Raw genomic sequence first — 15,068 nt, 5'->3', positions numbered from 1 at the left:
ATTTATTTCTAGGTGCATATCTCAATGTGATCAAACTAAACAGTGTCGCCAGTATATTACAAACATTATAAGGTTAAATTATAAAAACCTGCATAAACTGGAGAATTAAAGGATAGCTGTTTAACCTGACAGACAGACCCAGCAAGCAACAATAATCTTAAACCTGGAGTGAATCAGGAAACATTTCATCACATGGAGTCTAGACATCTGAAACTCTCAAAAAGGCAAGTCCAACTGATACCTTCAGAACAAAGTATTTTTGAAAAATTACCATATTTTACAGCATATAAGAATCCTCAATTCAGCAGGGAATATTAAGATTATTTTTAGTGTATTTACAGGTAAGTTGGAAAACAGGTTCCTCCTGCAAGGCCCCATGGAGATAACATGCGTGTATGTGCCTTCACTCACCTCAATGAAAACCCTTCAGCCTTGCATGGAATTTGTCTGTACTCCGCTCAGTGGAGCTCTTCATCGTGTTGGGCTGAGACACAGGCTTCCTCGCACATGAGCAAAACAGCAACAATTCCTCCTGCCCACCGCACGCCGAGGCTCAGACTGCTCCCCCCACCATGTAAATGCCAAATGATTGACAGGTTCTCTGGGATCCACAGGCGCACTAAGGTGGGAGGGAGTGGCTGGTCACAGGGCAATGGACAGGGCCCACCATCACGGGGAGCAGATGCTCAATCACTTGGTTTGAGGGGAGTGCTGGGCCTCAGTGATCAAGCTCCATGCTGAGCCTTTATTCGACGAGCATGGCCCCCCTCCTCCCGAGCAAACTGAATGAGAATATGGGTAGGTGGCAGTGAGCGAGCAGCCTGTCTCACTGCCACCACGCCTCATTCAATTTGCTCAGGGTGGGGGTCACGCTCATCGAGTAAAAGCACAGCGTGGACCTTGATTACTGAGGCCCAGCACTCCCCTCAAAGCAAACAATCAATCATACCCTCAGCACGAATGACAAACACGGCCATTGCTCTGCTAGCAGGGGCCGCCATGGTCGGCCTTCTCTCCAGGGGAAATAAGCAGCAGCTCCAGAAAGCACAGGCCACCCAAGGGAAGGTGGTCCATGAAGCTGTGGGCCTGCTTCCTGGACAGTCGCATCACCTCCACAGGCTTCTTGAAGATGGGTGAGTAGCTGGCAACCTGCTCAATTTCAATTTCACATACAAGACCCGGGGAATATTTTTGAGTCAATATGGGAGGAAAAACTGGGTCTTCTATGGTAGTTGAGCATGTCAATGAACAAGCAACAATAGTGATTTAAAGGAATTACGGAGCAGATAAGCTCTGATTTCAGTGAACAGTAGTCGAGGTTGAAGGTGCTCGACACATTTTTCTATACCAATTTCACTTCAGAAATAAGTTTGGAAATGGGATACACAGGGATGAACATAAAGGTAAAAACACAATGTAGTAGAAACTCGGCTCGAGCCCTTCATTATTGTCATGAACATATTCTTCTTGCAAATCCATCAATTTTAGCGTATAAATGTTGATGGCATTATTTTTCAAATCAATGTTATCGTTTTCCTGTAATGGAGAATTATTCATTCTCCCTATTGGCTTAGCTCAGTGACAGTGCAAGAATCTGTTCTATCAAAGCTAACATCGTTTGCATACACCTTCACTCAGGGATGGGGGATGGAGATTTCCTTTGTGTCATGAAAATGTGAGCACTCTCTTAAGCTGGTAGCAAAATGTGATTGCACACAATGTATCCAAGATATCTTCCCCCCCCCCCCCCCCACCAGAACATATGCAAATCGATAAAGTGAGATATTTTCATGCTTTGTATCTTGCAGTGGTCAAGTTATTCCAATTGCGCATGCATAATCATTATAGCTATCGATTTACACCTGCTCTCAAGCTCATTGGAATCGAATGATAATCTGTGCCATTCCATCCATGTGCACACAGTTATTTGGAGGACATGGCCTGAATTTTAATTGGTCTTGCACACCCAAATGTGATGCCTAAATTTTAAGATCCTCAACTGCATCTCCCCCCCCCCCCCCCCCCAGACAAATCTTTACTCCACACAACCATGACCTGGATTTACATCCATTTAGATTCTAATTCACAACTTTTTAAAAAAATGAAAGCAGACTCAAGGCCACTGAAGCATTTTATCATATGATAACTCGTACATTACAGTTTTCTGCATTTGGGCATGTGATGAATTAAAGTGGTGCATTGCCATAGAAATAAAGCATCAATGGCTTGAAGCAAGATTGTATCTCAATCTCCCTAACTTCGCACCCAGTCTAGGCACAACCAAAGGTTTCTTGAGGATGTAAACCAAATGAGGTTAACGTCACTCAAAGCATGCACACGCTCTTAATTTGCTCATGTTTGCAATGTCAGACCATTTAAACGGAAGCCTTCCACAAGGCAACAAGCACCGCATTATGATCATTTATCAGTCCAGTTCACGGTCACCAGACATGCTCGACGTTCTCCGTGAACTGCAAGTCCCTCAGTGCCAGGCGTGGTCCAGAGGGGAGGACACTGGCAAGACTCTGCACGACAACCCTTGAGCAGGGTCGGGCAAGAGGTGGTGGGGCGGGAATGAGGGGTATATTTCTGTTTACAGTAACATCTTACCCAGTCTTCGAAGTGCCTGCTGCCATTCTGCAACAGATCCTCGAACTGAATGGTACAGTTCGCCACAAAATCATCGTAGCCGATGGGCGCATCGTGGAAGACGGCCAGCTCGATCTTGCGGCCGTTGCACACGTCGGTCACGAAGTCGTCGTGCCAAGCGGGGCTGTTCGTCTTCTGCTTGGTGGCCGTCTGGCCGATCCGGGAGTCGTCAACATTGACCGCGATGTAAGGGTCGAGCAGGAAAGTCTGGGGCCTGGAGCCCACTGCGTGTCTCAGCGACCACGGGGTGGGCTTCAAGTCGACAGCCTCGCTGATCCTGATCTTCAGCAGCCCGTTGAAAACGACCATCGCTCCGGTGGGCGGAGAGTGGGGGGGATCCGCCGCTCGATTCCTCGGGAAGGAGGAAAGCGATGCTGGTCTTTGAGGGAGCCTTCAGCGGCCGCTTTCTCTGACGCCGGAGCTTGACCCCGGGAGAGCAAATGGCAACACACAAATAACACTCCGGCCCCTCAAATCCTTGGAGGGAAAGTAAGGGAGGGCGAGGGAGGGAAGGAAGGAGGGGAGGAGGGTGGAGATGGGGGTGGAAGTGGGCAAAAGAGAAGGAATCCTCTCCAACTTTTTTTGTTCAATTGCCCCGATACCAAGGGCTTGTGCTCCTTCATCTAGCGGTCCGCATCGCGTCGCTTCCCCCTTTCGGCTCCGATCCACACACGGCTGCACTTTGCATCAGGGGGCTTCCATACAGGAAATAGATTTTTTTTTGTTTTATGTCCAAACAAACTTGATTTTCCTTCTCATGCAACTACTATTACACAGAGTGAGGAGGGCGGAGAGTAATGGGGTGATCGCCACTACCTGCTTTCTCTTGGTATTTGTTTGCTGGCAACTCCAAACTGCTGAGACTGTTTTTGGTGGCTGCGGTGATTTCCTTCTCTCTCGCTTTCCCTCCTCCTCCTCTGTTGGCCTTGATGCAGGAAATGCGCAAAAGACGTCAGGAAGTCTTCCCGGGCTCCAGGGCGACTCAGCGGAGGGCTGGACCGGCGGTCGATCTATTAAACATCGCCCGGGAGCAGGACCCTCCAACTCGACGATATTTTCCGACCTCAATCATCGGCCGAACCTTCAATTCTCAGCTTGTTTTCCCGTCCTCTCGTGAGTTTTCAGTCCAGTCCTGCACGAAGACACGCGATTTTGGTGAATGAACGCGGTCCCAATAGGAGGAATCGAATAGACTGACACCGATTTACGTAACTTTAATGAGCACGAACTCCCCACAACTCGAGATGAATTATCACCACATCTAACATTCGATATGACTTTGGTCACCGAAGAAATATTTGAATCCTTTGGAATTACGAAATATCATTTGAGCCTCCCGCTAAGACGCGTCCATGTAACATTTCACTTATCCTCCGGAATAAACAAACTTGTAACATTTCATATCAACCAATAATAGTGGGGTCCCTTCATTCGCGGTGCGGCTGAAATAAAGACGAACTTTGAAAATCTGGCAATGTTTAAAGGGCTGGGACCGAAATGTTACTGTCGAACTCAAGCGACAGGGTTGCTGCGCTATTTTGTGCACGTTTTCGGTGGGATTTCCCATTCTCTGCAGTGTCGCAGGAAGGAAGTCAACTCCGGCTGATTCATGAACTCCAGCATTCCTTCTTCCAGTTGTGAAAGTTGAATAGGCATTTGTTTCCCATTTTGGACATGTTATACCGGAGGTACAGGTCCAAGATATGGTACACTTTCTTATTTTAATGTCTGATGCAATCAGAACTATCTCCTCTTGCCGCCACTGCTCGACAACCAATGGGGGACGGGAACTGTGTCCAAAGGTTCTGCTTTGACAGCTCTGTAAGTTGGGAAGACCCTATTCAGGTCGAAACTCAAGTCCTCCTTGTCAGGGGTAGTTTTGACAAAAATCATTTACTAATTTCAGGAAGTGACTGAGGGCGGAATTGCGAAATAAAAACGTGTTACTTCATAATTCATTGCACAGCTCGTTGAGGATATAACGCCGTTGTACTTAACCATGTAATCAATTTACAGAACGGAAAGAATTGGGGCTAAGTATTTGTATAAGACGTGGATTGGCTGAGTTGCGACCTTGTAACCAATGTCTGATCCAATGACAAGTCGTACAGATGTTTAGATATCCTCGTGATGATGAATTGTACACATTTGTGTGACGTCAAAACGATAACAATCCCAAAACGACCGGCACTGGCAAGTTAGCCGCGGTAAGAAAGCTGCCGAAAAAGGAACCTTTTCCTCTGTACCACAGCCTTTCCAAAATCATGGGGATTTTGGAAAATATCTCTGCAACCATTCCTTTTTAAGATCCTTGGATGCAAGCCCTCATCACCAGGAAACATCAGTCTTGAGTCTCATTGGCTTGACTCTTTATATTTGTGTAGTGACTGTTTTAACTTCCTTTAACCCCCAGATTTTCTAATAGGGTTAGAAGGCTTGCCAGATTTTCTGCCAAAAAGGCAGATATAAAATATTTGTTCAAAGCCTCTCCCATTTCCTTATTTCCCATTCTTAATTCCCAGGTCTCTTACTCTTGAAGATGATTGTTTACCTTAGTTACCATTTTCCTTATGTTGGAAATTAGCTGTAACAAATCATATTTTATGTTAATTATGATTTAATTTACATCAGACCATGCTCAAGGGGCTACATGTTCTCGAGCTGCTCCTATATTTCTCTGAGCAGCTAATGATATGCATGGGAAATTTGAGTTTGCCAGTCATAACATTTTCCATATGAAAATGACATCTTCCCTTAAATGAAGGACTTCATCTTTAAAGAAAACAGTTGAACACTGACAGCAAGATGGTGAGAAAAAAATGTTCCAAAAGTAAATAACGTGGAATTTACCGTGGATAATAACCTTGAGATTTTATTTTCTTCCAGCATTCAATCTCTTTTGCAGTACACCAAAGTGCTGGACAAAGTCGGCAGGTCACACAGCATCCAAAGAAAGTAAAAGGCTGTCGACATTTCGGGGCTAAGCCCTTCCTCAGGAATGCCAAAAATCTGACAGACACTTAAATAAAAAGTTGGGGGGGGGGGAGTGGAAAGGGGAAGAGAAGGGTGAGATACACAGGCAAACAGATAAAATAGCTGGAAACAGGTGGGAGATTAGAAGAGAAAGAAGCTGAGAAGTGAGAAGGAGAGCTGAGAAAGCTAGCTCTCTGATAGGAGAAGCAGTGGGGAGCTGGAGGAAGATAGAGGGATGAGGGAAAGGGGGAGACCATGGAAGAGGGTTAATGAAAACTGGAGTCAATATTGATGCCATCTGGTTGTTGTTTCTCCAATTAATGTGTGGTCTCAGCTTGGGAGTACCTGAGGCCATGGACAGACATGTCAGTGTGGCAGTGGGGTGTGGAATTGAAGTAGTTGGCCACTGTAGCAGCAGACAGTACAAAGGTGCTCAATGATGAGCTCTCCCAATTTCTGTATTGTTGAGGGGGTCGTAATCTCTTTTATTAAGTGTAATATTTAGCCCATCAATAAATGCTGATTTTTTTTTCCTCTTCTGAGACATAGGAAGTAGGAACAGGAGACGGCCAAAAATGGCCCATCGAGCCTGCTCCGCCATTCAATACGATCATGGCTGATCTAATTTATGACATAACTCCACCTACCTGCCTTCTCCTCATATCCCCTAATTCGTCTATCATGTAAAAATTTATCTAACCGAATTTTAAATATGTTTAATGAGGCAGCCTCAACCACTTCCCTGGTTAGAGAATTCCAAACATTCACTACTCTCTGGGAAAAACTATTTTTCCTCATCTCTGTCCTAAATCTACTCCCCCGAATCTTGAGACTGTGTCCTCTGGTTTTAGTTTCCCCGGCCAGCTCAAAAAACCTTCCTACATCTATCCTATCCATACCCTTCATAATCCTATATGTTTCTATAAGATCTCCTCTCATTCTTCTGAACTCAAGCGAATACAATCCTAGATGATTTAATCTTTCATCATAAGTCAACCCCTTCATCCCAGGGATCAACCTAGTAAACCTCCTCTGGACCATCTCCAAAGCCAGTATATCCTTCCTCAAATATGGAGACCAGAACTGGACACAGTACTCCAGGTGCGGTCTCACCAGTACCTTATACAGTTGCAACATTACCTCCCTACTCCTGAATTCAATTCCTCTAGCGATGAAGGCCAACATTCCATTTGCCTTCTTAATAACCTGCTGCACCTGCAACCTAACTTTTTGCGATTCATGCACAAGCACTCCCACGTCCCTCTGCACAACAGCATGCTGTAGTTTTTCACCCTTTAAATAATATTCAGCTCTTTTATTTTTCTTGCCAAAGTGGATAACCTCACACTTACTAACATTGTACTCCAGCTGCCAGAACTTTGCCCACTCATCCAGCTTAACTATATCCCTCTGCAGACTCTCCACATCCTCATTACAATTTGCTCTTCCACTCAATTTGGTGTCATCCGCAAACTTGGCTACACCACATTTTGTCCCCTCCTCCAAGTCATCAAAGTAAATGATGAACAGTTGTGGGCCTAACACTGACCCCTGCGGCACCCCACTTACCACTCTCTGCCAACTTGAAAAACTCCATTTATTCCGACTCTCTGCCTCCTGTCAGACAACCAATTTCCAATCCAGGCCAATATACTTCCCCGGACTCCACTTTCCTGTAACTTACTGATAAGTCTCTTGTGTGGCACCTTATCAAAGGCTTTCTGGAAATCCAAATATACAACATCAACCTGTTCCCCTCTATCCACCGCACCCATTATATCCTCAAAGAATCCTAACAAGTTTGTCAAACAAGATCTTCCCTTTCTAAAACCATGCTGCGTCTGCCTGATTGAACCCTTACGTTCCAAAAGTTTCACTATTTCATCTTTAATGACGGCTTCAAGCATTTTTCCAACTACAGACATCAAGCTAATTGGCCGATAATTTCCAGTCTTCTGCCTACATCCCTTCTTAAAATGTGGCGTGACATTTGCTGTCTTCCAGTCTGCTGGGACCTGCCCAGAATCCAAGGAATTTTGGTATATGACCACCAATGCATCAACTATAACTTCTGCCATTTCCTTCAGAACCCTTGGATGCATGTCATCAGGACCAGGTCCCATTAGTCCCATTAGTTTCTCCATCACTACTTCCTTTGTAACAACTATTTTATAAAGGCCCTCCCCAACATTCGCATCCTTAACTCCGCACTTGGGCATGCTGGACGTGTCTTCCACCGTGAAGACTGACACAAAATATTTGTTTAATGCCTCGGCCATTTCCTCATTTTTTGCTACCAGTTTTCCTTTCTCATCCTCCAAGGTTTCTATGTTAACTCTGGCCACCCTCTTCCATTTTATATATTTATAAATTTTTTTGCTTTCTGTTTTTATATTTTGTGCCAATTTACTTTCATGATCTTTTTTCCCATTTCTTATTACCCGCTTTGAAACCCCTTGTTGTCTCTTAAAGTTTTCCCAATCTTCCAATTTCCCACTGCTCTTTGCAGCTTTGTACACCTGCACCTTCAATTTTATACTCTCCTTTATTTCCTTTGTTAACCACAGTTGATTTTTCCCTCCCTTGCTGCCCTTTTTCCTGACCGGAATATATTTTTGTTGAGCATTACAAAATATTTCTTTGAAAATCTTCCACTGTTCCTCAACTGTTTCATCAATAGCCTGTGCTCCCAGTCCTCTCTGCCCAATTCCTCCCTCATCCTATGGTAGTCACCCCTGTTTAAGCATAATATATTAGTTTTAGATCTAACTATTTCCCCTTCCATCTGAATGAGAAATTCAATCATACTATGATCGCTATTTCCCAGATGGTCTCTGACTATTACATCATTTACTCTACCTATCTCATTGCACAACACTAGATCCAGGAGAGCATTTTCTCTTGTGGGTTCCTTAACATGCTGCTCAAGAAAGCTATCGCGGATGCATTCTATGAAGTCCTTTTCCAGGCTCCCACGACCAACTTGATTTTCCCAATCTATGTGGAAGTTAAAGTCCCCCATGACGACTGCCGTATCATTATTACATGCCTCACTTATCTCTATTTATTTCCTGTGCCACTAAACTATTGTTATTTGGTGGGCGATAGATAACACCCACCAATAATTTTTTTCCCTTTGTTATTCTTTACCTCTACCCAAATGGACTCAACATTATGCTCTTTAGATCTTATATCATTCCTCACTACTGCCTGGAGCTCATCTTTGAAAAAGAGTGCACCTCCACCTCCCTTACCATCCTGTCTATCTCTTTGCACCACCTGATACCCTTGAAAGTTTAATTCCCATTTAGGGTCACCTTGTAACCATGTTTCTGTGATGGCTACCAAATCATAGGTATGGGTACCGATTTGCGCCTCAAGTTCACTAACCTTATTTCTAATACTGCGGGCATTCAGATAAAGTGCCCTTATGCTCTTTGTCCTTTTAATATCTAGTGACTTCTGTAACCTTTTCTTTTGATTTTTCTGCCCACTATTTTTCTTTGTAATTTTCTTAAGACTATAATTGACCCGAAAACTCACTGCACCATCTGATTTTTTACTTTCTCCTCCCAACATTACTTTTCCTATTTTACTTTTCCTAGCCATTACTTTATCTTCCCTACCCTTTTCCCTATCACTCTGGTTCCCATACCCCTGCCAATGAATATTGTTCAGGTATTACAAGTCACCAGTCCTGCTGAGCATCCCATCCTTTTTAACAGTGCATTGGTTTCTTAGAGTGCAAGATATTTAACATTGAAGTAGGAGGGAGGAGTGAGCACGGGGGTTGGAGTGGGGAGAGGGAAGGTTGCTGTTGATGGCAGCCAAATTATATACTGCTATCTTCAACATGCCAGCCCTTGAAACTGGAATCAATGGGTATCACAGGAACAATGGTTGACTTTCCAATCCCTAAATGATCAACAGAAAGACTAATTCTTGCATTTCTAAAAGGTCATCTCTATTGAAATAAGCTACTTAAATAAAAGAAAGGAACAACATGGAAAAACATCTTTATTTCTGGAGCACATTGAGAACAACTGCAGTGAAATTGCCCAATTACCCACAACTGTTAAGTTAAATGGATAATATATCATAGATTGTGGATGTGCAATTTTGCAGTTAAAGAGGCCAGGCTAGGGGTTATTTTATCCACACCTGTAATGTACCCTGTGGTGATCTGACTGACAAAGCTATTAAAAATGTTTATATATTTAATAAAGTTACAAATATTATAAACTTACCTGCTAGAATGAAAAGCACATACTTTTGTAATTAAAATATACATGGATATCTGGAGCCTCATGTTCATACTCGAATAATGCATTTGATTACTTACTAGTTTGTATTATTTATTTTAATAAACATGATTTACTACTAGAGTGGAAGTCATTTGCAGCTTTTGGAATAAAATATGCAGAAACATTAAAAGTAAAAAGAGATCCTTTTGCATTAAGCTCAAGAGTTACAACACTTCAGCAACTAATCATTGTGTTATTATTGTTTTATCATTAATCACATTAAAAATGTTTTTATCCCCAATTTCCTAATACACACATAAATGTATTATGGTGACATTCATGTTTTGGATAGACATGTTTAAGGACAAATGAGTTACCATATGTTCAATATACATATGCAACAAAATTCTTAAGTATTACAAACAGGAATTTTTGTTAAAAAAAAAATTCTAATCACATAAATTACCCTAGCACAGAAATAAATAATAAATATAGAAGATTGATAAATGAATATTCAATTACAGTTTGAGCAAGAGATAAAAGGTGTCATTTTAGTAGTAGTCTTTTTGTGGTGCCAGAACTGTCTATGATCATGAGTTTATTGTAATTCATATTGTACAAAAGCACCAAAATTCTTACTTGCTGCAGGTGAACAGGTATCTTGTTTAAAAAAAAGACAACTAAAAAAAACAAGTACGATAGTATACTCATTTGAATTAAAAAGAGACAATAAATATAAATAAAACAGATAAAAATATACATATGAATGCAGATGATACAAAGGTTGGAGGAATTGTGGATGGGGCTGAAGGTTGTAGTAAGTTACAAAAAGATATAGACAGGATGCAGAGTTGGGCAGAAAAGTGGCAGATGGAGTTCAATCCGGAGAAGTGTGAAGTGATGCATTTTGGAAGGTCAAACCAAAAGGCTGAGTACAGGGTTAATGATTTCTTAAGAGTGTGGATGAACAGAGGGACCTTGGAGTCCAAATACATACAGCTCTCAAGGTCACTGTGCAGGTTGATAGAATAGTTAAGAAGGCATATGGGATGTTTGGCTTCATTAATAGAGGGATTGAGTTCAAGAGGAGAGAGGTCATGTTGCAACTCTGGTGAGATCACACAAGAGTATTGTGTTCAGTTCTGGTCACCTCATTATTAGGAAGAATGTGGAAGCTATGGAGAGGGGATTTACTAGGATGTTGCCTGGATTGGAAAATATGTCTTATGAGGCAAGATTAGCAGAGCTGAGAATTTTTTTGGAGCAAAGTATGAGAAGAGACAATAAAATTAAAAGATTTTGAGAGGCATAGACAGGGTGGATAGCCAGCACCTTTTACCCATGGCAGGAATAGCAAACACCAGAGGACATATGTAAAAGTGAAGGGAGGGAAATTTAAGGGAGACATCGGGGCTAAGTTTTTGACACAAAGAGTTTGGGTGCCTGGAATACCTTGCCAGAGATGGTGGTGGAGGCTGAAATATTAAGGGCATTCAAGAGACTCTTAGCAGACTACTGCGCTGGGTAGGTCACGTCTCCAGAATGGAGGACCATCGCCTTCCCAAGATCGTGTTGTATGGCGAGCTCTCCACTGGCCACTGAGACAGAGGTGCACCAAAGAAGAGGTACAAGGACTGCCTAAAGAAATCTCTTGGTGCCTGCCACATTGACCACCGCCAGTGGGCTGATATCGCCTCAAACTGTGGCTCTTAGCGCCTCACAGTTTGGCGGGCAGCAACCTCCTTTGAAGAAGACCGCAGAGCCCGCCTCACTGACAAAAGACAAAGGAGGAAAAACCCAACACCCAACCCCAACCAACCAATTTTCCCTTGCAACTGCTGCAACCGTGTCTGCCTGTCCCGCATCGGACTTGTCAGCCACAAACGAGCCTGCAGCTGACGTGGACATTACCCCTCCATAAATCTTCGTCCGCAAAGCCAAGCCAAAGAAAAGCAGGCACATGGATGAAAGAAAAATAGAGGGTTACAAGGCAGGAAATGTTTAGTTTTTTTTAGACAGGAATATATGGGTCGGCACAACATTGAGGGCCGTAGGACCAAATGTACAAATTTCTAGAAGACGTCAGCAGATCAGGTAACATCTATTGAAGGCAAAAAATATTTCAGGCCAAAATGTTAACTATCCTTTTCTTTCCATATATACTGCCTGACTCTCTGAGTTCCTCCAGCATTTTGTGTTTCTCCAGTTTTCCAGCATTTGCTGTCTCTCACCAGAGAAATAATAAATATTTAAAATAGACAATAGTATCTCTTTCTAAGACTGGATGCATGACTTTCTGAGAACCATACTGGTTTTGGTGTTTAAGGTCGGAGTTACAAATTTTACAGGTAAAGAAGCCTTCTAAGTTGTTTCACTGTGTTTTGTAGATGGGACATGTTGCACTCATGAAGTATCAATGTGGGGAAGAGTGAATGCTTATTATCATGAATGGACTGCAAATCGATTGGCATATTTGTGGATTCCACTGAACTTCCTAAGTTGCAGCCATCCGAAATGGTGGAAACAATTTCTTCGCACTCCTGACTTGAACCTCGTGAAAAATGCTGGAAAATTTGTGGGGACTCGAGAAGAAAGTCACAGTATACTCAACTTCTGGCATGCTCTTGCAATGGGATTAGATAAGATTATAGTTAATAGTTGTCCTGGGATATCGATAGAAGGAAACTTGCCAAAACAAATACTAATTAATATCTTTGATTTTGCAACCAAATCATTCTTATCATTAAAAACTGATAATTTTGAGGGTTATGGGCATTGTGCAGGGAGGTGGGATTAGAAAGGGGTGTTTGGTTCGGTGCGGACTAGAAGGGCCTAATGGCCTGTTTCCGTGCTGTAATTGTTATGTTTTGTTATGTTATTAAAACAAGTTAGTTTTCAAGATAAGTTTGTAACCAGGAAAACAGATGTAATTCACTCCATATTTTAAAGTTAATTACCCAGCATTCACGGTGCAGAAACAAACTGAGATGATCATAATGGAATTTATGCTCTGCAAAAGTAATAGTATATTGTCCTTTTTTATACTGCCAATATTATTCCATTTAAATACAAATTTAGTTGCTTAAATTTGATGTATAATGTAACTTGCCACTGGTAGTTTTGCAGCACCTCAGCTGGAACAAGAGAAATTCACCCTTGAGCACTTGCTCCAAACAAGCATCTTGCTGTCAATCTCTGAAATCAATGGAATCGAATATTGGAAGGCTTTCTTTGGCTTGGTTTCGCGGACGAAGATTTATGGAGAGGTAAATGTCCACGTCAGTTGCAGGCTCGTTTGTGGCTGACAAGTCCGATGCGGGACAGGCAGACACGGTTGCAGGGGAAAATTGGTTGGTTGGGGTTGGGTGTTGGGTTTTTCCTCCTTTGTCTTTTGTCAGTGAGGTGGGCTCTGCGGTCTTCTTCAAAGGAGGTTGCTGCCCGCCGAACTGTGAGGCGCCAAGATGCACGGTTTGAAGCCATATCAGCCCACTGGCGGTGGTCAATGTGGCAGGCACCAAGAGATTTCTTTAAGCAGTCCTTGTACCTCTTCTTTGGTGCACCTCTGTCTCGGTGGCCAGTGGAGAGCTCGCCATATAACACTATCTTGGGAAGGCGATGGTTCTCCATTCTGGAGACGTGACCTACCCAGCGCAGTTGGATCTTCAGCAGCGTGGATTCGATGCTGTCGGCCTCTGCCATCTGGAGTACTTTGTTGTTGGTGATGAAGTCGCTCCAATGAATGTTGAGGATGGAGCGGAGACAACGCTGGTGGAAGCGTTCTCGGAGCCGTAGGTGATGCCGGTAGTTACCTGTTTTGAACCACCCTCCTTATCTGTTGACCCACCAAGCGCAGTTGGGAAAAATATCAATGTAAATGTGTCACATTGTAACTATACCATTGGAAGAATAGCGGCAAGAGGCTGTGGTGACAAGATAATGAGTAGGAAGCCATGGTGCATTACAGATGTGGATACAGAAATTAGTGGGGAAAACACAGGCCTACTTCTTGTTCATAGATTCCCTGAAAAATCTGCACTCCACCACCCCCCCCACCCACACACACACACACACACACACACACACACACACACACACACACACACACACACACACACACACACACACACACACACACACACACACACACACACACACACACGACTAATGCTTGTGCTTACCTGATTGGATGCTGAGGTTTAATCTTGCTGACATTCAAGACTTCCAACAGCAGTGGCAGTGGGACCAGTAAGCAGCACAGTGGTGAGCAGGCCACCTTCAGAGCTGCTGTGAAGGATGACAAGGCTTGTCCACCAGCTGCAAATTCTGATTTTTATTCTGATGTATAAAGGACAGCAAATCAAAATGTTGAAGTTGCTGTATCGAGAAACTGTCACTCATGTTGCATTTTTTAATTCTAAGGAAAAAGGAGTTTTCATTTGTAAAGAAATTTTGCTGCAAGAAGTTAAAATGAAATCTTATGCAGACTATGACTTTATTCCTTGGAGTTCAGGAGATTGAAGGGCGATCTCATAGAGGTCTACAAAGAGGTCTACATACTGGAGTTGATCGGGTGAATGCAGAGGGTTTTTTGCCAAAGTAGGGGAATCAGTAACTAGAGGATATAGATTTAAGGTGAAGGAGGAAAGATCTAACAGGAACCTGAGGGGGAACCTTTGCACTCAAGGTGGTGAGTGTACGGAATGGGCTGTCAGAGGAAGTAGTTGAAGCAGTTACTATATTGTAATCCTTAAGAACAAAATGTACAAATACAAAATAGGTTGATAGGAATAGGAAGCAAAACAAGCAGTGGGACTAGTCTGAGGGGGGAACATTTTGGTCAGTGTGAGCAAGTTTACATACTCTATGACTTTATAATATTCTAACAGTCCTAAATATTAAATAAAACACTGCAAAGGCATAAATCTTTGCAAACCACCTTGAAAATAGCTTGGGGTATATTGCTAATGTTAAAGGCACTGTGAAATATAATTGTTAGTTTTGAATTATTTAACACATTTTTACAGAATTTAATGATTTTAAAACTTTCTATTTTAACTAAACTAATATAGTAATTGTAAATCTGGCTCTATCCTTTATTTATATTAGTCAATCAATCAGCATCAATAAATCAATCAATAAGTTAGTAAGGCTCCAGCCCAGATGATGTACCTGGATGCATTCCTAAAGCTTGCACTGCATTAA

General features: G+C 42.6%; 1 protein-coding gene across 3 annotated transcripts in view; it reads right to left on the bottom strand.

Moving 5' to 3' along the window:
• LOC138760479 (protein kinase C epsilon type) overlaps positions 1 to 4,794 on the bottom strand; it is a 680,128-nt gene extending 675,334 nt beyond the window's left edge. For all 3 annotated transcript variants that reach the window (XM_069931096.1, XM_069931095.1, XM_069931097.1), the window contains exon 1: positions 2,611 to 4,794. In XM_069931096.1, the coding sequence (XP_069787197.1) occupies positions 2,611 to 2,958 (348 nt within the window). In that variant the 5' untranslated portion in view covers positions 2,959 to 4,794. The remainder of the gene's footprint in view (positions 1 to 2,610) is intronic.
• Positions 4,795 to 15,068: the final 10,274 nt, after the last annotated feature.

Source organism: Narcine bancroftii, chromosome 4, assembly GCF_036971445.1.
Source record: "Narcine bancroftii isolate sNarBan1 chromosome 4, sNarBan1.hap1, whole genome shotgun sequence".
Classification (NCBI taxonomy): Eukaryota; Metazoa; Chordata; class Chondrichthyes; order Torpediniformes; family Narcinidae; genus Narcine; species Narcine bancroftii.
This window is presented reverse-complemented; position numbering and strand designations above follow the sequence as displayed.